This window comes from Temnothorax curvispinosus, unplaced genomic scaffold, assembly GCF_003070985.1.
Source record: "Temnothorax curvispinosus isolate PA1 unplaced genomic scaffold, ASM307098v1 QBEX01001264.1, whole genome shotgun sequence".
Lineage (NCBI taxonomy): Eukaryota > Metazoa > Arthropoda > Insecta > Hymenoptera > Formicidae > Temnothorax > Temnothorax curvispinosus.
Window position 1 is genome coordinate 63,631 of NW_020211044.1, and position 23,973 is coordinate 87,603.

The 23,973-nt window shown below is 40.9% G+C and overlaps 4 protein-coding genes across 5 annotated transcripts in view; 3 read left to right on the forward strand and 1 right to left on the reverse strand.

Moving 5' to 3' along the window:
* The first annotated feature begins 1,369 nt into the window (after positions 1 to 1,369).
* Positions 1,370 to 7,760, forward strand: LOC112461884 (villin-1). The gene is made up of 9 exons (XM_025027301.1): positions 1,370 to 1,507; positions 2,217 to 2,333; positions 2,679 to 3,019; positions 4,079 to 4,560; positions 4,893 to 5,176; positions 5,500 to 5,686; positions 6,471 to 6,719; positions 6,823 to 7,119; positions 7,389 to 7,760. The coding sequence occupies exons 1-9, from the start codon at positions 1,370 to 1,372 to the stop codon at positions 7,736 to 7,738; spliced, it is 2,445 nt and encodes an 814-aa protein (XP_024883069.1). The 3' UTR covers positions 7,739 to 7,760.
* A 60-nt stretch (positions 7,761 to 7,820) lies between these two features.
* LOC112461896 (proteasome subunit beta type-7) lies at positions 7,821 to 9,729 on the reverse strand. The gene is made up of 4 exons (XM_025027316.1): positions 9,570 to 9,729; positions 8,965 to 9,144; positions 8,567 to 8,882; positions 7,821 to 8,218 (listed from the first exon to the last, which is right to left on the reverse strand). Exons 1-4 carry the CDS (start codon positions 9,629 to 9,631, stop codon positions 7,949 to 7,951), a joined length of 828 nt encoding a protein of 275 aa, XP_024883084.1. The 5' UTR covers positions 9,632 to 9,729; the 3' UTR covers positions 7,821 to 7,948.
* Positions 9,730 to 10,496: 767 nt separating this feature from the next.
* Positions 10,497 to 12,973, forward strand: LOC112461890 (replication factor C subunit 4). The gene is made up of 6 exons (XM_025027309.1): positions 10,497 to 10,795; positions 10,952 to 11,227; positions 11,908 to 12,301; positions 12,386 to 12,499; positions 12,629 to 12,712; positions 12,795 to 12,973. The coding sequence occupies exons 1-6, from the start codon at positions 10,683 to 10,685 to the stop codon at positions 12,882 to 12,884; spliced, it is 1,071 nt and encodes a 356-aa protein (XP_024883077.1). The 5' UTR covers positions 10,497 to 10,682; the 3' UTR covers positions 12,885 to 12,973.
* A 748-nt stretch (positions 12,974 to 13,721) lies between these two features.
* The window catches only part of LOC112461841 (catenin delta-2), a 37,982-nt gene continuing 27,730 nt past the window's right edge, over positions 13,722 to 23,973 (forward strand). For both annotated transcript variants that reach the window (XM_025027274.1, XM_025027280.1), the window contains exon 1: positions 13,722 to 15,502. The gene's annotated coding sequence lies outside the window, so the exon portion shown is untranslated. The remainder of the gene's footprint in view (positions 15,503 to 23,973) is intronic.

The following is a 23,973-nucleotide window of genomic DNA, read 5'->3' on the forward strand; positions in this document are numbered from 1 at the left end:
GTTCGCGGTCGAGCGACCGCGAATTCTCACCTTTTGCCGCGATTCCCGCGGCAGAGATGTGGGCGACATTTGCGACTTCCTGCCCTGTCCCGCGCGGCGACGATGATCGTCGCGGATGATGGTCGGGCCGCGCGTGTGCGTGCGTGCGTGCGTGCGTGCGTACATGCGTGAGGCGAATGCGAGGGCCTCATGTATGAATGAATCGCGCGGTATAAACACGCACACTCGCGCGCATTGCACGCACACACGCCGCGGCGAACGAAACCAGCACAATGCGACGGCGCGGCGCGGCATAATGGGCCCTCGTCTTCACCGGGATCCGATGTGGTTACAGGTCAATCAACTCGAGCCGAAAGCGAGCAGCACAAAAGCCGCACATTTTCCTGACAGGAGAGAACAATGACAATTGCTACTCGCGATGAGAGATTTAAAAAAAATTTTATTCCCCTTGTAATTTGTCCGGAACGACCGCTCTGGCGAAGCGAACGTCTAACAGCGTCATAGAAATGTCCGGGAGAAACGTTCGAGATCTCTTAGATATTCTTCTAACGTTTCTAGATAGCGATAACTTTTTGAAGCTTTTTTTTAAAACTTATAGCAATAAATGAGTAATTCGAGCCATTTAATATCTCAATCGTCAAATAATTAATTTGCTAATTAATTAAATAAAATAATTAACTGAATAAACTAGAATCGTTTTACATTTTGATCATCAAATAATTAATTTACTGATCAACTAAGTAAAATAATTATAAGTAAACCGATGATATATTTAGCTTCCAAATTAATTGATCGATACAAATTTAAATCGGACTACGCAATGTTGGAAAATATATGAGCTAAATTGATTCGAGATAAACTTATTTAATGTGCTAAGCGCTCTTCCGGCAAAGGCCGCGTGCGGTGCGTCGAGCACGCACTCGAGCGCACCTGCGAGGCGAAGATCCTCTCGCGAGCTCTTGTATCCCAGTTTTCAGTCCGCTCGCGAAGCGCGTCCGTTGCGAAACACCTCGGCTCGCGCCGCGCGCCTGCGAATGTAATCGCCGACAATGTTATTGCGCACGCCGGAATTAATTACCATTAATTGCTGCACGCGGGCGTCCGTCCGTCGACCTTAGAATCCGTTTTCGAGTTTTCCGGCAATTTTTCGCAACGATTTCGAGAACTCGCTAGAGTGCTTCGACTCCTCATTCTTGACACGCGATCGCTGGATAAACTCTATGATCTTCAAGTCTCGTCTCGGCTTGTTCGTCACTTTGCGCTGCGATATTATTTTTGAGAAATAAAGTGCGAGAAAAGCTTCGAATCGTCGGGAGGAGAGAAATTTTCGAAGAGCCGGAGCCTTGTTATTATTTATTCGTGGACGAACATGACGAGCGTGCTGTACCCTGAAATTATAAATACCGTCCCGCAGGACGACAGGAACTGTCGCAGCGATGATTCCGGCGGCGAGGTCTTCAGAAACATCCCGAAGAACAGCAGCATCTTCCGAGTCTGGAAGATCGAGGTAGCTATCAATAAAAATGATTGAATAACTGTAACACTGTGACATAGACATTTTCTTCAACGATAAAAAATAATACGCATTGCGGTACAAAAAGAAGATCATAAAGACTAATGTATATAGTTGAAAGATTAATGTACAAAGTTAGAAATATATTGGTCATATAATAAATCGTTATGGATAAAAATGAGTTGTTTTATGTCGGCTGCAAAACAAGCGTCATCCTCTTTATAATAGTCAAATCAAATTTTATCCCTTTCTTAAATTTATACTCTAATTAATCTTGTATTTAATTTGATTTATATTTAATTTATTTAGTCTTTTATTTCATTATTTATTATTTCTACTAAGTATTTACAATTATTTATTAACTACACAAAAAAACAAGAAGTGTCAAATAAAAATTTATATATACTAGTACTTATATACGCAAGAATCTATAATCTTTTCATAAAAATTTAACTTCTTTTCATGGTTTGAACTATAATACAAAATGATTTCATTCAATGCAAGTTTTCTTTGTTTGACGCAATATAATCTTGTTTCAAAATTTCCACGTTGAAACAAAAGATATATTTTCAAATCAAGAATATTTTTCTGTGTATTTTTAGCTATTATTCATGATTATTAATTTCCTCTAATTAGTCTTATATATAATTATTTATTTCACGCCTCGTTTACTCGGTGTTACGTATTCGCTTTTGTCGGACAGGGTCTACGGGCGACGGTCGTAAGCAGCAGCAACATGGGCCTCTTCCTCTCCGAGTCGGCATACATCGTCTACGCCGTGTCCGCAAAGGACGGTGCACTTCCTTACCCGGGCATACCGGTACTTTTACTTCCATTGTGTTACGTCGTCGTGAGAGAAACCGCACGAAAGCGCAAGCACCGCCTCGCCTAACGAAATCCACGCCCTATTAGAACGTGATTTTTCTTTCACGGACTTTTGACTCTTCGAGTTTGGCGTCAAATCACTCCTCCGCAAAGAAAATAAACTTATTCTCATGCACGCATAATTGTCTATGCAAAGAAGACATTTACATTTATGAAAGATAAGCTGCGACGTTTAAAAAGTTTGGCGCATTAAGAAAGATATTTGCCCTTCTTTTCTTCTTTTTTATTTTTATTCGCTTTATTATTTAGTTAATATATTCCTGGTGGTTCCTTCTGATAGATTAAGGATCTGAAGGACAGCTCGGTGGTGCGCGCCATCCACTTCTGGATCGGCGCCAACTGCGACTCGACGGCGTCCGGCGCCGCGGCGCTCCGCGCCGCTGAGCTCGACTCGCAGACGTCGGCGATGATCCTGACGCGCGAGGCACAGAGCCGCGAAAGCCCGCGGTTCCTCGCTTACTTCCGGCAGCGGCTGGTCGTGGAGAACCTGCACCACGAGCCGCCCGCCTGCACCCTGCATCGCGTCTCCGGCGTGGCCGTGCCGATTCTGACCGAGCTGGAGAGGGTCCACTGGGAGCGCTTCAGCTGCCGGGACGTCATCCTCATGGACGTCCGCGTAAAGTGCGTGACAGTTCAGGGCGATCGCGTACTACGCGACGCGAATCATTTTTACGTAACTGCCGGACGATGTCGAAATCCGCCGGTGAAAGTTTTTCGCGTGTAAAAAATGTATATATGCAAACCGAGGACCGAGTAATGATAGGTCTGATCCCTTTAGCACCTAGAAATTTAATACGTCTAAGAAAGTTTAATAATTTTGTTCGAGTTGTTGAATATCCTAGATAAAATTTCAATTTTTTATATTTCGTCTTTTGAGAACTGAAAAATATTGTCGTGTAATTATTTCTTCTTTATTTTTTATTTCTTTATTTACAGTTTTTTTACTTTTGAATGTCAAAATGCAATAAATATTTTTAAATTCTTGAGTATATGATATCTCCTTTTTTATTAGATTTTTATAAATTCTTTTTAATAAGGAATTGATTGTAAACCAAGTCCACTTTCTGGCTGTTTTGCTAAAGTTAATAAACTATATATAAATTCTTTTTATTAATTTTACAAAGAAAAGCGCGTTTAATTCGTAAATAATACAACAATAAAAGTTGCAATCAATAATAACACTTCAATTTGGCGAAATTAATTTTCACCGTTGTTCAACCAATTTTACAAAACAAATTCTTGTTATTAGTTTCCGATAGAACTGCATGTAAAATCTATATTCCATTTTCCTCTATTAACTTAGCAATTAATATAATTTTTTCTCTATTAATTTCGCAAATAAAGTAATAAAAATCCTATAACAATTTCTTCTATATAACCACGAGTTTTACAAAAGTAGTTTAAAATTGCAATCCAATCTAATAACACTTCAATTTGCAAAATTTATTTTCATCACCGGCTTTCCAATTTCACAAAATAAATTCTTGTTATTAGTTCCCATTGTTCCCAATAACTCTGTAACTTCTAAATTCCATTTTTCTTTATTAATTTAGCAATTTATATAATTTTTTCTCTACTAATTTTGAAAATAAAATAATAAAAATCTTAGGATTTTAATTTCTTTTATATAACCATGAGTTTTACAAGAGTAGTTAAAAGATATTTCTCTTTTATTCTTAGGGGTATCGTCTTCCTGTGGCTGGGGTCCCTGTCAGATCCCCTGCACAAACGTCACGCCGCCAGTCTCCTGGAGTCCCGGAAAGAGAACAACAACGGCCGTGTGGTGGTGGTCGAGGACGGCTACGAGCAGACCCTACCCGCGGACGACAGGGAGCTCTTCAGTAGCGTGCTTGATCCCTCGGCGAGGGTGGTGGCGCCCGATCGTCAGCACCGTGTCAATCCCCCCAGCCCCATCAAGCTGTACAAGTGCAGCGAGCAGTCGGGCAAGTACAAGGTCGCCGAGCTCAAGTCCGGTCCGATTCTGCGCGGCGACCTGACTTCCGCGGCCGTGTACCTGGTGGACCGGGGCGAGGCCGGCGTCTGGGCCTGGGTGGGCCGCGACGTCAACGCGCGGGAGAGATTGGAGGCCGTGAGAAACGCGCGGGGCTTCGTCAAGAAGAAGGACTACAGCGACGGCGTGCCGGTGGCCAGGACGACGGAAGGTAGAGCGGAATTTGTTTCATCGCGCCATAAAATTGTCTCACTCGGAGGCACAGTATTATTTAAAAAATCTCTTAAGAATACATACAGATACCTAAATGCAAAAGGTTTTATTCGTCTTAATTGTAACGAAAGAAAGAAAAAAAGGAAACGATCGACACTATACATGTAGAAATTGAAATTAATTAATTGAAATAAAATTAAAATTAAATAAACTGACAAAATTTGAGCTAGTAAGTCGGGAGAATTTTTAGAATTTTGAGATCTTAATAAAATAGTGTGCGCGATGCATGTAATAGCCGAACGGGAATAAAATGAATAAAATGAAACGAAGGTCATGAACCGACGGAGATGAAGGCGCTGTTGAGGGGCTGGGAGCCCTCCAAGACGAGGCCGTTGACCTTGCCGACGAGCTTCGAGCCCGATTACATGAACGAGAGGCCCAGGATGGCGGCCGAGTGCCAGCTAGTGGACGATGGGTCCGGCGAGCGGACCTTGTGGAGGATCGAACTGAAGGAGGGCATGGTCCAGGTGGAGGACGACAGGGGAATCTATTACGCGGAAGCCTGCTACGTGATGCTGTACAAGTACGGGCAAGGGCGAAGGTGTCGAAGTATTGTACGTGGAACTCTTTGAATTTACTATAATCTTTTTTTTCCAAGGGAGTCTGTTAAACGTAAACATTAAACGTGTTTCGTTTTGTATCGTTAAATTATTACACTAATTATTTAATTTGTCAATAAAACTTATTAAATGTTTTTCAATCGTGTCCATAACTATTAAAGGAATTTAATATCATTCGTAACTTTCTAAATACCACACAAGAATTGGGAAAAGGGGGAGGACTTTAATTTCTTTTAACATACGCGAAGGTATAGCATTCATCTTGTGGTTGTAATTATTGTGAAAGATTCGAACAGAAACGACTATATTTTCATCAGGTTTATTGCTGGGAAGGTGTCCACTCTGTCAAAGTGGATCGAGATGCAGCTTTGACAGTGGCTTGTCGTCTGTCTGAAGAGACGAACGCGCAGTTGGTGAAGGCGTCCCAAGGGAGAGAACCGCCTCATCTATTGCAGATCTACGACGGGAAGCTCAAGATACTCGCCGGACGCCACCGTGACTCGCGTAAAGTATCTCTCTACTGTAATTCGGTTAAATAAAAGTGTAAAGAAATAACGATAAAAAAGAAATATATAGATATACATATAATAACGATAAATGAAAAATAACAAGGTATTGATCGTTAAAATATTTTTAGCAACAAAAATTTTTGACCTTTATGAATCTTGAAACTTTCTACTTGGTATTGAAGCTGATCTCAATTTGGATCAAAATGTATATTAAGAAAGTTGTTCGACTAATTCTAGGTTTAAATGGTTTTGTTTATGCTCGTCTACTCCCAACTCACTAAGATAAAACATCAAAAGAAGTTTCACTGTTATAGTGCACGAAGAGAAAATAGAATACTTAACCCTCCGTAGTCACACCGGGTCAATTTGACCCGAGCCTCAACTTTGCTCGTAAATATTTTGCGCGTAACTTGAAAATTGGCGGGCATGACGCCCTCTAGCTGTAGTTCAAAAAACAAAAAAAAATTTTTTAAAAACAACGAAAATTTTTCGCGAATTTTTTTTATATGTTAAAAGTTCCTGAGGCACTTCTTTTTTTGTAGCAATTAATTTAGCAACATCACAAGTGCATTCGAGAATTTTTTCAACACGATCGGTGGATAAATGGTCAAATGGCGAACGATCAAAGTTCGTCTCGGGTCAAAATGACCCAGAGTGACTTCCTTGTTTGAAAAAATAGGTGTGACTACGGAGGGTTAAATTTATATGTGAAATATATATGAATGAAATTCGAAGGGTGCATCATACCATCTTTTACAATAAAGATTCTCGATTTGCAGCGCCAAAAAAATATCTGGTCAGAGTGTTCGGCTCGACGCCGTACACGTCGAAAGCCGTGGAACGTCCGTTACGAGCGAGCAGCTTGGACTCCAGCGCGGTGTTCATTCTCTTCTCCAGCGCGCCGATCGTCTGGTGCGGCGGCAAGAGCACCGGCGACGCTAGACAGACGTCGCGACGCCTCGCGCCCAGAAACGCGCCCCTCGTTGCCGAGGGTAAGGAGGGCAACGACTTCTGGACCGAACTCGGAGGTAATTAAAAAAACTAGATGAGTATATGGCGCGGCTCAAACTTTTCTAAGATCACATCCGACGTTATAATCATCGTTGCTTCGCGTAAATTTGTCCCGCTCAGGAAGAGGCGCCTACAGCACGGAGACCGAAGAGATAGGCGAGGAGCTGGACAAGCACCTGTTTCAATGCCGCACCGAGAACGGCCTCTTCGTGGGCGAACAGATCCTCGGATTCCGACAGAATTCTCTGATACCGGAGGCTGCTTGGCTGCTAGACGCCGGCAGCGTAATCTGGATATGGATAGGCAAGTTCTCCAGCCCGAGGACGTTGCAAGAGTGCGTCGAGGATGCCACTATATATCTTTACACTCATCCCGCTGGTCGAAATCGCAACACGACCATTTCTGTGATCAAACAAGGTGAGTTCCAGGCAATATAAAATCGAAAAAAATTCTTAAAGCTGAATATCTTTCCCGGACTGGCAAGTTTTAAGTAAAAATCTAAGACGTAGTAGTCTTACTTTAAAAAATAGGTCGGACAAACATAAAAGATATCTTAACTCAGATATCTTTTATAGGTTTGTCCGACCTATTTTTTAAAGTTTGTTCAAACTTCTCCGTTAGAGAACTTTAGATCTATATATTTTATACTTTTTGTTGTCTACGATTTTATTTTTGTCGCTTCTCAGGTTTGGAGCCAGCCACTTTTATCGGGCTGTTCGACAATTGGAATCATAATCTGCTGAGGGATTATAAACCGTTCGACACTTTCTGCGCCCTGCTGGAAGATAGAGATCAATCGACGAGGACGCAGACGACCTCGAAGGCCACCACAGACTTCGATAATTACATCAAGTACCCGCCGGTGGTGCTGAAAAGCGAGCCGGAGAACCTGCCGGCCGGCGTGGACGTTAGACGCAAAGAGATGCATCTGACCTACGACAATTTCATCGCGATCTTCAAAATGGAACCCGCGGAATTCGAGAAATTACCGGCCTGGAAGAGACAGCGTCTCAAGCAGGCCGCTGGACTCTTCTAATGTGTTTTCTTGTTTACTTTGATTCTAATTTAAATATTATTCCTTTCCCTTCCAGAACCAGAATTTAGAAATTATACAGTTATTCCTGCGCAATCCCGGTAATATCTTTATTACAAACATCGAATTGATCTATGATCGACAATTCTCATTGCTTGAAAAAAAAATTATTATTTGAAGCTTATATAGAACGCTAGATTAATTAACGGAGTTTCATGCGGACGTGTCCATAAGTTCGATCGTGCGCACTGTCTCCTCCTCCACGACAATCGGTTTTATTGTTTTCGTGAGCACCGATGTGGTGCCGGACTTGTAGCGATAGCTGATCTGCCGCTCGCCCTTCACACTGGCGGTGTCATACGGTCGCAAGTACTCGACGCTGTTCTTGCGAATGATGCAGAGATCCACGTTGGATCCCGACGCAAGATCGTTGAACACGCCCGCGCGAATGCCGTCCGCCACCAACTGCTTCGCATCCTCTTCCTAAAAACCGTCAATTTTTTATTTGAGAACATGGAGTTTTTAATATAAGAAATCATTTTAGTATACATTACTTAATATAAAAAGATATACATAAATCGAAATTAATTAATACATATATAAATATAAATATATTAACATTAATGTACGAAATGATAGATTTTATAATAAATAATAACGTGATAAATTTGTCACTGTTTACACAGAGTTATATCTAAAATAAACATTATTTTAGACTGTAGATTTATCAAATTTTTATTTGAATATTCAACTTTCTCTGAATTCAAAATCTTGAAATAACAGCGATTACTGTAGATCCAGAATACTCGACTGATTAAAAACACTCTTTACCGGCATGTCAGGCTTCCATCTGCTTTCGAAGACCGCCATAGCAGCCAGTGAGCCAGATCCCATGGTGGTGTACTTCAACTTCTCGGTTGAACCATGCGGATAAATGCAGTACAACTGGGGTCCGTCAATATCAAAACCGCCCAAGATGAGCGCAGCACCGATATGACCCTGATAACGGAATAGCATTTGTTTTATCAAAGTATTGGCGGTGCATACAGGCACGACACGGCCAGTATTCAGACGATGCAGCTCCAATTGGCTAGCTATCATCTCGGTGGTCATTTCAGTGTCGGCCGCTGTACCGGCTCCGCAACAGCTAAAAATAATTTACATTTCTCTTAATATGTTGCTCGTGAAATTGATTTGTTGTAAAGATAGAGGATGCTTACGATACTTACTACATATTGGGGGCGAGATAATGGATCTTCAAGCTGTACTTGTCAGCCACAATAGTGTCCTCGGTGGCTCGTGTATCACCGCCGAGAATAACGCCATCCTTGTATACTACTCCAGCGATGGTGGTACCTGTCTTGACTACTTTCGGAGCGGCAAAGCCTTTTTTGATCAAGGCATTGTTTCTGCGCAAGATAAATTAAAAATTAGCAGACTCAATAAACTCCAAATTAAATTTAAAAATGTATAAATCAAATCTATGATAATTAATTCGATAGAAATAAATCTTGATTTACAGAATCTTTTTAAACAATAAAAATTGTCGAATAATTTGATACTTATTATATTAGGAATTACAGTAGTTAGCATTACAGAAGACAGCAACTCGATCACGTACTTATTGTTACATTCACATTAAAACTCCTGGAATTTTTCTTTCACAAAAACAAAAGATTGAAAATATATAATATTACAATATACATATGACAGTTACATCGCAAGAGCTTCTTTTTGTAAAACTGATGTGTGACACAGCAGTATGCAGGTTAGTTAGAAGAACTTCAGATTACTCCCAGAATTATAAATTTTCGAAACAAGACAAAACTCTCACCTTTGGCAGAGATCGAAGGAAAAACCTGACGGCGGGATTTCCGGCGCGAGAAGCGAAGTCATGATTTATCTCGTGTGTCAAATATCGGCGATCAAAAGTGACACAACTACAACACCGTCCACTAATCTGGCAGTCAACTTTGGGTTATGTTGACCATTCGTACGTGTCATAGGCTTGTTCGCGTTGCTTGAAATCCCCAAACATTTTTGCACTTGAAATGAGATAAATATATATTCGGCCGTTGGAGAGAGAGAAAGCGAAGATGCTGAGTGCAAAAAGTGCAAGCAACGCGAACAGACCCATGCTCGAAAGAGCCCATTGGCTGCATTCTTTAATCTGATTGGTTCTTGCCATTAGTTTCTAGTTGGTTCTTGCAGGAAACCCAGGCAGAAAGAATTGGCACCTCTGAACACAGCCCTTGTCAGTATGTTACCACGAAAATTCCCCATGAGCTGCTCTTGAGAATCACTTTTCCCAAAGTTTAGCCTAATTAATTAATGAATCTCATTAAAATTAGGCTTATTTTAATCAGTAAGATCAGCCGCAAGCTGGTATATACGTAGCCGGATTTTGCATTTTAACTCTTAAAAATTTATTATGAATAAAAAATACGGACTCGCAGCTGACCCAACCTGACCCGTGTCTAGCGCTGCGCGTTTTCCCACATTTATTATAAATTTTATTTCGATCCTTTTTCCAAAATCCGGCTATGTACCAGCTTGCGGCTGATCTTACTGATTAAAACAAGCATAAGTGAAATGAGATTCGTTAATTAATTAGGCTAAACTTTGGGAAAAACGAATCCGTAATTCCCGACCGGCCGATAGACAGAGGTCTCCACTCTTACTTTTGTCGTCAACTCCAACGATAAATATGCTCAAATATTTATATGTTATAAATATAAACGTACAAATTATATTTGTATATACAATACTTGTCTTTGTATCAACAATTGTTAAGTCATGTTAAGTCTCCCAGCTGACTTTGTATAAATCCGGCAAGAAAAAGCACAAGAAAGATGGCGACGAGTAGGCGGGATTGCGGGAAAGCTTGTGCGAAGTGCGAACATTGCGAACTGTACGAAGCCGGAGTGCAGCTGGATCGATTGGAAGGATGCACGCTTTCTTGAAGACCGGGAAGTTGGGCGCTCCGGCGGACGTCAGGAAACCTTCAACCTCTCGGGCCAAGGACGATAAGAAGGACCTGACGCCATGGGTGGAAAAATAGTGAGTTTACACCAACCGGCAAGATTAACCTCTTGACCATCACACGCAAGAAGGCAATCTTTTCTAGCCAGAAATTATGATTATTTTCTTTTCAGTGCAAAAAAGAATTAAGATCGAAGATGAATATTTTTATTTCCATCTTTTCCTTGTTTACAGCCGGCCGAAAAATGTCGACGACATTGTGGAGCAAACGGACGTGGTGAACGTGATACGGCAGGCCATGGAACACGGAGATTTTCCTAACATGCTGTTTTACGGGCCACCGGGTACCGGCAAGACCAGCATCATCCACGCAGCCGCGAGACAGATGTTTGGTAGCATGTACAAGGACAGAATACTGGAACTGAATGCCTCCGATGACAGGGGCATTCAGGTTGTGAGGGAGAAAATCAAGTCCTTTGCGTTGCGCAGGGCTAATCCTAATGGACCAGAGTGAGTTTAGGCAGACTTTTCTTAACCCTTTCGCTATGAAAGGCCATTACTTCTAATTCATTGTAACGAGTCATAAATGTCATTTATTTGTATCGAGATATTAAAAATGATCAGTGATCAATGCCAGTGATGAACCAGTAAAAGGTCTGACGGCTGCAGAATTTTCGGTGCAAAAGATTGTTCAGGGAAAGGCACATTTTGTTGTTTATCAAGGAGTCTAATAAAGTGTTTTAGTACTCTTTATTGGCAACAGAACAGAAAAAATGTTCACAACGGCAGAAGGAACTACAAGATTAGTGACCTTCTGAGAAGCGTGAGCAAACATTTTCAATTTTCAAATATTTGCGTGAGTCGCCTAAATGTTATCAAGATTGGTTATATTTTTCTTAAAGGAAAATTTTATATTTATACTTGAGATAATTAAATACTACAACTAAATTTTAAATGTTTTTTTTACAAACAATTTTATTTTATAAACGCAAAAAAAAAAATTGTACAAGTCGAATTGATCTGACGCAAATACTTGAAAGTTGATCATCTCTTTTGAACGTCTTGCGCGCCGTACTGCAGTTTATGATCAAAACGGCACAATCTGAGGCATTATGTAATTCTTACTTAATATTAATTAATGAAAATAGATAATACAATGGATTAATGAAATTAATTTTTTATATTTACAGCGGGAGAAAATGTCCGCCATTTAAGATCATCATATTGGACGAAGCAGACAGTATGACCGGCGCCGCGCAAACGGCGCTTCGTCGGATTATGGAAAAAGAGTCGCATAGCACGCGCTTTTGTCTGGTGTGCAATTATCTGTCGCGAATCATCAAGCCGATTGCGTCGCGCTGTACCAAATTCCGGTTCAAGCCATTGACCGACGACAAGAGTATTGCCAGGCTCGCGTACATATGCAACGAGGAAAGTCTGAAGGCTGACAGAAAAGTCTTGGAGAAAATCGTTGAAGCATCGGGTGGCGATTTGAGACAGGCTGTCATGTGCTTGCAATCGATCACACGATTGAAGGGAAAAGACTACGAGATTACCGTAGACGATGCACTCGACGTTATCGGGGTAAATATAGGTTCCTGTAAAAATTTTGTTTTTGTATGACGAGATTGAATAATTTTGAATTGTGGTGTGCATTTATCATTTTAGCTGGTTCCCGATGATCAAATTAATACACTGTGGGAGGCTTGTAAAAAGGGGAGTTACAATAATGTCCAGAAATTACTCGAAAATTTGCTGCTGGAAGGATATCCGGGATCACAAGTATTGTCTTAATTATTTCCATAATCTGTTAAATTAAAAATGTTTTAAATAATGATAGTAAAAAAATAATACTGATTAGATCAATTGATTAGATCAATTTTGTTTGATTTTGATTATGTTAAATTTCAGGTAATTGAACAATTGAACGAGAAAATTATTTTCTCCGTTGAACTTACTGACAAACAAAAAGCGATGATTGGTGATGTGCTTGGTGTAAGTATAAGTAACTTCTTAGATATATAAACAAAAAGAATAATATAAACTGAATGTAAATGAGAAAATTTTTTTTTTTTAGGAATGTGATTACAGATTAACAGAAGGGAGCGATGAATATCTGCAACTTTTAAATGTGTTTTCTACTATCTTGATGGCATGCAAATTGTAAAAAAATTAATTTGCCTTTGTACGTTATGTATTTATATTCGTAGGTTTACATTATGTATAATAGTATAAAGGTATATTTTTATAGAATTATTCACGGTATTATATGATTTACTTACCTTTTATAGTTCTTTTATTAATGTGAAGAAAAGTTTGAGATTATTAAAATGCAAACAAAATTTTTTTAAATATTTTAAAACTGGCTCTAAGCAAAATTATTATAACATTTTATCGTGCTTTATATATTCTTAAAATTATTATAAACATTGAGATTTAATTAGCTAGGGAATAAAAATTAGCTGAATAACTAGCATATCTAGTGTATTCTATATCTAGGGATACATATATGTTTCTAAATAAACTATATATCTACACTCTGTTCGCGTTGCTTGCATTTTTTGCACTCAGCATCTTCGCTTTCTTCTCTCTCCAACGGCCGAATATATATTTATCTCATTTCAAGTGCAAAAATGTTTGGGGATTTCAAGCAACGCGAACAAGCTTATTAGCGCCAAAGTTACTAGAAAATCTAAGAATTTCACTATAACCAGCGTCACAAACATGCAACTAAAACATCCCTATATTTCGTTGAGCATTTAATTTTCTCCAACTTGAGAAAAAGTGATCACGAACAATCGAAGCGCCAAATACAATGCACGGTAAAATTCTGAAAAATTGTCGACCTAAATACAAAAGGAAATACCCTCGATTGCATCGATAAAAATCATTCCGGCATCGTTGGAAACGTGGCTCTCAGTATCCCGGCGCGGTCGCCGACGGACGCCGTTCGCTGAGCACCACTGACGCTCGGCGTGTAGGGGCGTCGTTGCTACTGCGTGCAATGTGTATCGTGTAGGCGTTGGCGAGGAAGGAGGCGAGAGCCGCGAGACCGCTGTCGCCGCCGCCGCCACTCGCTGCTCGCTCTCTCGGGCGACGTGTGTCATCCGTGAGGGGGAAAAAAAGAAGGACAATAATAACGTGTGCCCGCGTTCCGCGGCAACCCGGTGCTCGCGCGTTTTGCCGCACGTGCGTCGCGTCGCGTCGCTTTCCTCGAGGAATCCTCCGTCGCTCGAGCGCTCGGTTTCCTTCGCTCCCGAAAGAAACGGCTCTAACGCGCTCTCTCTCTCTCTCACACACACATACGCACACTCGTGCTCTCCACCCTCTTCCCCCCCTCTCCCACCTCTTCGTACTCGGTGCCTCTAGAGCCTTGTCTCTCTAGCCTCGCGTTCCTCGGGCCACGACGGAGGAGCCACGTCTCCATTCGTCTCTCCGATAACGCGGCGGGTGCCTCGCTCGGCGATTATTGTTATTCCGCGAGTGGTGGTCGGGGAAGGTCGCCGCCAACGCCTCCCTCCCCCCCGTGCGAGCGCGGCGTCCCCGTGGTCGTGTCGCGTTCGTGAAAGAAAGGGGAACGGACGGGGGCGTGAACGAGACGAGACGTCTGTCCTCGCTCCTCGCCGTCGCAGCATCGTCCTTCGGCATCGCTACGTCGTTTCGGAGCAACAACGTTTTTCGGAGCGGACTGCACGTCGTTCGCTGGCTCGCGATTATCTCCCTCTCTTTCTCTCGCTCGCTGGCGTAGAGGTCGTGACTTCCGGAGAGAAAGGAGAGAAAGAGAAGGAGAGAGAGAAAGAGAGAGAGTGAGAGAACCACTCCGCGAGGAACGGAGCACCGAGCGAGAAAGGCGTGCTGACCGCGTTCCTCGCCGCGGTTGAACCAGGACCAAGGCAGCAGCGGTGCAGCAGCAGGAGGCGGATTTTCTGTGATCCTCCTGACACTCGCCGCGACGTGACGTTCCCCGAGTGACTCGCCTCAAAGCAGATCCATTAGCCGCAACAACGGTGCCCACTGCACGCTCTCCGTCTCGAGGTCTATTACCCGTCCCTTCAGGTCCCATTTTACTATCCGGAATCCTGCGGAGAATAAGAGAAACGTTTAAGCGCGCGAGTGATCGAAGGACGGATTTTTGGGATCGGCGTCAGAAGGAGACGCTAAATGAGGAAGAGCTGAGAAAGGTCCGTTTAAGAGAAGAAGATAATTCTGCGAGCCGCGGCTTCCTGCGAGAGATGTCCGGCGCCCTGAAGGGAGATCCGACCGGCGAAGCGGGCGGCTAGTTGCGGTGCATGCCTCGGCGCGGCGGTGTGCATCCTGCGCTTCTCCCGAAGGCCGAAAGGACGGTCCCGACGGTCGTTCCACCTCTGCGAAGGAAAGACGAAACGTTAATTTCGACGGGACATCAAAGTTTATTATTCGGAGGATCTTTTATTACTGAGGAAACTCGAAACGAGAGAGAGATAGACGGCACAACCGGTGCCCCCCATGTGCGCACCGCCGAGGTGCTTGAGGAAGCGCGTGGCTTGATGCCGGTTGGCCTTATTGAATCAAGGAAGCGGAGATTTTCTCAAAAAGAGTTGGAAAATTTCGCGCGTGACGCGCGTCTCGGCCGGACAAAGGCGTGGATGATACCGGCGGACTCGCGGGACCACTCGACAACGACGACGACGACGAGGACGGCAGTCACGAGGCGGATCGTGTTTCCTGCGGCGGTAACGGGTGTCGCGGCTGATACGTGGAATGTGACGGGAGACGTCGCGCGTGGAGTAGCGAGTCGTAGAAAAGGTAAGCCAGGGGGAGAAGAACGGAGAGTAACGCGTAAGATGCACGCCGGGGGAGTAGTACCACCGTAGAGTTAGCTGGAGTAGCTGGAGATTCCGAGGAGCTGCTCGATCGGCCGACGCCGTGTTTCGAGTTTCCAGAATCCCTTGAGACTCGCGGATGGATACATACCGAGTGTCCTGTTCGCGTATTCCCTTTGAGTCCCGCGCGATCGTCGCGTGGAGGCTCTTAACGGCCGGCCGGTTCATCCTCGAGATCGAGCAAGCAACGCGGAAGCTGCACTATCTGTTTAATAATGAAGAGCACCCTCAAAGATCAAACTTCGAGAATGCAAATGGAACTTTTTATCCGTCCTTTAACTTTGCGTTAGATCTTTAGTTTGATGGAATTTTAACGCATTTTCAAAGGGACTTTGGTTCTAACGAGGAAAATAATGTCAATATATCGTGCCGTGTTTGATGTGGAACTTTATATTCTGATATACCTCTGGATTAGGGGGAGTCCGGGAGACTTGACCATAGAGGAGAGTTGAACCACTTCAAATATCTCGTTCAAATTTTGCGCCAAGCGCGCAATTGTTAAGTTGCTGTATTATATTATATTGTTGTATTATATAAATATATTTTGCGTCAAGCGCAATTGTTAAGTTGTTGTATTATATTATATTGTTGTATTTTATAAATACAACAATATAATATAATACAGCAACTTAACAATTGCGCGCTTGGCGCAAAATTTGAACGAGATATTTGAAGTGGTTCAACTCTCCTCTATGGTCAACAAATCTCCCGGACTCTCCCTACTCAAATTTTAATATTCGCTGAATATTAATTAAGAAAATTTCAAGATCCATTGTGGAAGAAGAAATGTGAAAATCTTTTCTCCGTAAAAATTATGATTAAAATTATACTTCTTATAATGGTTGGATTCTCTTTGAGGACATCCTCAGGTCTTAAATTTTATATGTTAGAATCCTCTTAGAGACTTCGGTCCCTCGCATTCTTGCACATTTAAAAACCTTCAATCCTCTTTTCGCAGTATCCTTTTTTTTTTATCTTCGGTTCCACGGATACGTTCCGGTCGCTAAACGCTCCGATCCCCTCGAGCTTCGGCCTTTGAACCCTCCCAAATTAAATAAGGATCCATCGCGCGACACTAAATCCGGAGTTCATAGCTCAGTTTTGCGCGACACATGCGCTCTCCTCTTCCTCGCCGCAGCGTTTTGCTCGCGATCGGTCGCCCCGTATCTCTTTTTTCAAGCCACAAAACTAGAACGTACGAGAGCGTTTCGAAAATAGTCGTACTCGTTGATTGATTATTCACGTGGATTATATGCGGTCGCGCGACCCCGGCACGCCGCGTGTTACTCCATGAATGATTGTAATTATCGGCGCGAGAGAGATTCGGCGTTATTTGCATTATCCGTTTATATCCGCGGGCGGACCGACCAATCGCGGTGGGCAATCCAATTGATTATGTTATACTGATGAAGCTATTCGGCTATTCGGGGTTCGACTTGCAAGGCGAGGAAGTATATACATAGGTCTTTGAACTGCGTTATCATTCTCGAATTAGATCTACGCCCGCGGCGTTATATGCGCAGACGAATAATCGAGTGTCGCTCTGTCCATTCTGAGGGCGGACGGGTTAGAATTTGACTAAAAATAAAATTACGTTTGTATTATTTAACATCCACCTCTCGGCGTTTTATTCTACGCGAGAAAAACACTCGTGCGTCACAGAGTTATCAATAGGATTAACAGCTAATAAATACAATAAAAATGAAAAAGCCGCTAAATATAGATTTATTTATCTTTTTATCCAAGATTAAAAGGATATAAAAGATAAAATAATAAAGAAAGCATAAAATCTATACATTTCAGTCGGATATTTTGAAATAAATTACGTTACGTGTTTTCAAGATCGTAATAAAAAGACTTTAAAAAGCTTATTTATTTGCGCTCTTTTCACCGATGACAGGAAATTGTAAAATAAATATAACTACGAGCAGAATAAAAAAAAAAAAGATAAATTCATCAGAATATTTTGCACTCATATGAAGTTACAATACAGAACAATTTCTGATTTCCGAACAATAATGAATTCGTTTATCAGTATAATTTCTAAAATAATGCCGAAGTATCCCGATACTTTATATAATCGATTTTAATCGCGGCCAGTTTAATCAAAACAACGATTAATTTATACAAATCACGCATTTAATCTAATTGCAAGATTTGCAATAAAAGAATCGTGATTTGTAATCTTATAAAGTACATTTAATTCAATTATAGACACATGTGTAACATTCTTATGATTGAATTCAAGTGCCATTCAGCCCAGCAGTTGAAGTCGCGTTTTCTTCGGTCGCGCGATACCGAGTGGCCGGCGCGGAGCGCAAGAAGAGTCGCGGGGCGACGGAAACACTCGTAAGAATCCGCAGAAAACGATGAAGTTCGTCTTCCGCGTTATCAGACGGTGCGTCGTCGCCGGGATCGATAACGAAGCCAAGGCGTATTTATCCCCGAGAGCACACAAGTCCAGATCCGGCGCGCCGCGATAAAGCTCGAAAGTTAGTATCTTTTATCTCGGGAAGAGAGCCGAGGGCCGAGGCTCGCGCGCGCGAGAGATCCCTTTTCCGTCTCTCTCCCTCCAGTCCGCTTTCCACTTTTCGTGCCTCTAATTAAGCCGCGGTCGCGCCGAGAGAAGTACAAGCCGGAAATAGAAAATTAGAGCGCGCCGCCGCTGCCGCGCCGTCGTGCGGGATTTGAGACCCTTTTTCCGGATTTGAAAACCTGCCGCAGCGTAAGTACGTGTCAAAAATTCCGCCGAAAGGTCGTCGTAAGACCCAAGAGAAATCTAACGTTGTTGGAATCGAACTAGTATAGATATCTTCTGTTAGAATTAAAATCTTAAAATATGTGAAACCTATTATATTATATATTAATATGACACTATAGTTAAATAACCGTATTTCAGTCGAGATTTATTTTATATTTGATATTAAGCTCAAATATAAAATATGAAGACCATGTGAAGACCATTTCCCGATTGCCAGCAAATTTTTTCCTACGATCTTGTAACACGAAACTTTATTTATGTCTTCCCCTACATTGTTAAATTCGTAGTGTCAAATTATATTTAATTTGAGTCATTTTTAACTATTCTTATAGGTTGTCACTGCTTTTATTCAATATGTCGTTAATTTAACTAAATCAATGGAGTTGAAATAATAAATTGCAACACACATGGTAGTTAAAAATAACAAAATGTTATTTAACTCAAGGTATTGGTTCAAATTTCATTCTTTAACATTTAACAATGTATACAGGATGTTTCTTAAGTACTGTTCGATATTTTAGAAATTGACGTTTGAGATCGCTTTGTGAAGAAAATTATACAGACAAATTTTTTTTCTTCCTAAAATGTTTAAAAAAATCAATTCCTAAAATACTGGATGGTACTTAAAAACTACCCTGTATGTCGCAACGTTTCCGCGCATATTATTGTCCATGATGGACCGAAATGAGAAGTAAAATATGAAACGCGCAAGTAGACACTGGTAATCCTATACCTTGCTATATTTTCCATATTATTTTATTCTTTCTTATTTTTTATATTTATTACATCTCATGTTTTACCACTCCGTTTCCAAAGGTTTCACGACACTTTTAATACTTAGACACTAAAAAGTCAGCTGTCTTCTTTAATTAATGTTCGCACGTTTGATTGATAACGCTTAAGGTCCAAGGACTCGATAATGTTCAGGCATCGGTGATTATGTCGCCGATCAAACGATCTTCTATCGCGTCGCTGTCAATCATCGAAGTGGAAACTCACCGCAGCCGTTTCCCTTTGACTCGCCGCGCCCCGGATCGCTTTCAATTTCCCCGACTTTTCCCGACAACTCGGACAACTCCGCGACCGCCTACTGTTCATCATTCGCTCGAAACAATGTCACTTTGCCCTCACCCACCCCCACCCCCTCCCTCCCACTTGACGAACCGCCCCTGTGTACGCTCGATGTCACTCGATATCGCGTCCGAGTAATTTCGAGTGGTGGACGACGCCGCGTCGTGACTTACGGCCCCGTCGAGGATACCGCAACTTGTAAGGGGGACGACGACGGCATCCCGATACGTCGCCGCACCGGAAAATAAAGCTTGTAAACGTCGGACGCGAGTAGCATCCCGGCCTCTTCCAGATCGAAATTACGTCCCTCCCGCGGGACGCAATTCGGAATTGCGAAAAGACGCGCGAGAAGCGCGAATAATCCGTGGCGCATCCCTCTCTATAGCCTAATTGTTAATTAACGTAATTAGTCGCTCGTGAGAAATATATATTTTTTTTCATTCATGTAACAACGTGTAACTTTTCTTTCCCGCGCGCGACGACTACTCCGGGGTAAGAACTTTTTCTCATTTCGACCATAAATTCTTTGATAGCCGTGTTCCATTAACGTAATTAATTTGTTCACTTAATTCGCGTCGCAACTTAACTCGCGATTCTTTCATTACGTTACGCAAGTAAATATAATTATAAATGTTTTAACATAAATGAAATTTATATATATAAATAAAATTTATGTCAGGGTATTACTTATAATTATATTTTCTTGCGTAACACGGAAGTGCTGCGAAATGTGATGTAAAGTTAAACGAATTACAGTTACATTTACTTGCATTACACGAAAGTTACTTAACTATACCTAATTTATATTAACAGCGTAATTAAGTAATTTTATCAATTATAACTATTATTTTAAAATAGTAAATTTAACATTCCTGTATAGAGTATTTATATAAATTATATATATATTTAATATTATATCTATATAACTTAAGACATAAAAAACGGTAGATTATTTATAAAAATGAAAAATATACAGAAAATATGATTGTCATATATTTTTTGCGGTGAAACGTTTCCTATTGGCCCGCAATACCTATAATTTTCTTTTCCGCAACGGCGGGGGAGCTTTCTCGGGATGTAGCCATGAAGTCTGTCCAATGGCTGGAGTGACATCCAACGTTCTCTGTGCTCTCTCTCTCTCTGCTGCAACTGACTTTATTGAACCGACATATTTAACGTTCATAATGACTGGGGATGCCGACGACCGCGACGATTGTTAACCGCGGAAATAGCGCTGTCAGTGTCACATGCCACGCGGCGATTGCACGATTGCCGCACGGTAAACTACCCCGGCTACAGTATAACCCCTCTGAATTATGCTGATTTTTATTCAAAACACGCCAGGCGCTTTATCCGAAATGTCAACGCTCGAAAATGAGAGGAATACTAATCGCGGTTACGTTAATTAATGCGCGTTAATTTTATCTAAAACGGGCAAAAGCATGCAGAGAGTGTACCTACGCGCTCGAGAGATCTCTTCTATTATAAAAATTTTTTGTTGGAAGTAGAAGAGAGAACGAATCAGGAAAGGATTCCAGTTATGTTTGCCAATAGAATCGAAAAAAAAATACTGTTTATTATTCATTCCTGTTATATATTCTTTCACTGAAAAAGAATCTATTAAAAAATATACAATTTATAATTCATATTGTACGCATTACATGTGCAACGATGTGCAATATACATTAATATTTTATATTACGAGTTAATATTTATTTATTATTAAATATAACTAATGTTGGTTCTCGCTCTCGTATTTTTAAAGGTATTTTATTTTATTTCAAAATTAAAACAGCGGGGATTATTAGAATAGAAAGAGTTCATTTTATGACAGATAAAATATTATTGACATTTGAGTATTGTATGTACAATAAGTTATATACATTTAATGGAAATTTTTTTCCAGGCGCCCGAGGATATATATAACTGACAGGAAAAGCGCAACAGTTTTAGCGAACTATTTTATCGCACACATCTCAATAAAAGTACCGATGTCACTGTGGGTGGGAGGGGCTGATAGTATCGGTTATCATTTTTATCTCACGAAAGAAACGACTTGTCGACGAATGTTGGAATGCATCGCGCATCAATTTCTCGATCGAGAAAAGATCTCCAACTCGGGAATTCAAAAAATTATGAAACTGACAATTATATATAGAGGATATTCTGTTATGTAATAAGCTATTATAGTTTTTGCTGCTTCTTTTTTTTGCTGATTCTTTTGCTGCCCGAGTTTATTCTTAGAAATTGACCTGTTCGTTTTTGTTTTATTATTCCCCAGCAAAAGGAAATAGAACAAACTTGCAGAGAAAACTTGTTTCTTTTAATGAGATTAGAAAACTTATCGATTGTTTGAGGAATTATACAAAATATATAAACAAAACGGGAGGAATAAATTTTAAATATTCTTATATTTTCAACACGGTTTTTTTTATAACACATTATATATTAATACGTGTTTTACTTAAACTTTATTTACTTGTATAAAATCATATAAAATTATAATAACGTGTATTTAATTACATTATTTATATTATAAATACACAAACAAATAAACATGGGAGTATTATATAAACATATAACATTAGAGAAGTGTAAACATGTAAATATACAAAAATATTGTAAACATATAAATTTGTATTTATGTAGATTTATATAATTTTATAAAACGAATGTAAAAAATGGGCCAATCTCCAGGGGTTGATTCACCACAGGGTGAATTCGGGCAACAAAAAATAGCTTATTACATAACAGAACATCCTTTAAATATTGCTAAAGTTTCATAATTTTTTAAATTTCCGAGCTGGAGATCTTTCCTTGTCAGAGAGACGACAGCTGTGACGTGACGCGTTCTCACGTTTACGCCGCGAGCGTTATCTTCTATCCGTCTTGCGTCTATCGCAAAAATTGGACGTGCAATTTGGTAGATTAAACAACAAGCGGCGCAATATACGCCGCCGTTTAGTTTTGTTATCCCGCGTCGCTTCTTCATCCTCCGGATAACTCGATGTTATTGTTAACTTTAGCAATTATAACACATACGAGCTCGAGATAGGAGTGTGATGTTAATCTTACGCCGCGTCGGTTTACTAGCGTTCTTAGACAAACGCGTCCTCAGACAATTTGTTCTCCTCGCACCTGACACTCTCGAATTTTTTCTGCAACACAAGAACTTGTATATATTCGAGAAACGAAAGATAACAAGAATAATATATGAGAACAAGTAACCATAAAATATTAATGTTTTTATACTACATATTAATATTTTCAATATATATAAAACTTAAACGTACAATTCTCATTAAATTAATAATATTTTATTTGTTATTAAACTAACTTTTTTTGTGCTAATGATCCTTGCCCTTTTAATTTTAATGAAAAAATGCTTTTAAAAATAAATAAAAACTAATAATAGTAATACATATTAATATTTTTCTATAATATTATTAAATAAACTAATAGTTCTGACCAGTAAGAGCACATAATAATCAAAGATTTCAGTAAAGGAAATAGAGTAGCAACGCGATGACATTTGCCAATGATTAAAGAGGCAGTTTTAACCGCCGAAATAATGCAACAGTTAAATTTAAGACAGAACTTCGTTAATCCGGCGTGATAAACGCCACAAAGATTCTCGGAATTCTCCGAGTTCATTTCCGTTCCGTTCCACATTCCTGCGGTCCGATGGTGCGTTTAGGATTAATAATAAAGGAGAGCTGCTTCAGCGTAAAGAGCCGGGAGTACTTTCCTGCTTGGGGAAAGAAGGTGCCCTCCGTGCAGCCTCCGTGCCGCTCCGCATCCCTCGTCGCGATGTCTTTAATCATTCACGCGATTAGGTCTCGATCGCACGCTAAACGCAATCCTCAACGCGCCACGCCGGTCGCGCCGTTTTTCCGATGGCAATGACCGAATCTATAATTCAACACCGGAATTCCACTGGAATAAATAAAGGGAGCGCGCGGCCGGAGGAGGAAAGAAGAGTCGGGAAGCTCGTCCGGGAAAATAGCGAGAGTGACGTAAATGTAGTTTACGTATAGGAATGCGCTCACGTATACAATTAACAACATAATTAATAACATCGAGCGGGTATATCTGTTTGAGCGGAATTATAGTGCGTAACTGCCGCTACTCGTTTCTATAAGTACGATAAAATCGCGTATAAATTTAACGAAACGTCGCCCGCGCGCGCGCAATTATACACATGTGCGAATTACAAATAATTAATCCGAAATTTAAATGCGCATTTGCGCAATCTGAATTATTCGCGGGGCGTGTTTGCGCAATACGGACCGTTTTGCAGCGGGCGTACTTCGATGTACTAATTCCGCCGACATTGCGTTAAACTGCGCGCGCGGGTGCTCGCGCGCATAAGTTAATCGCGAGCGATAACGCAACGGTGCAAAATGAGCATTAACCACGATAACGCACAGTTGTTTCAACATTAAGTATATGTTTTAGGTTTAGGGGTTCGAACGTTTAAATATCTCAGCGAGGGATGCCACTAAACGCAAACATTAGTTGCTTTCCATTTACATCAAAACTCAGATAATTCTCACTTGTGA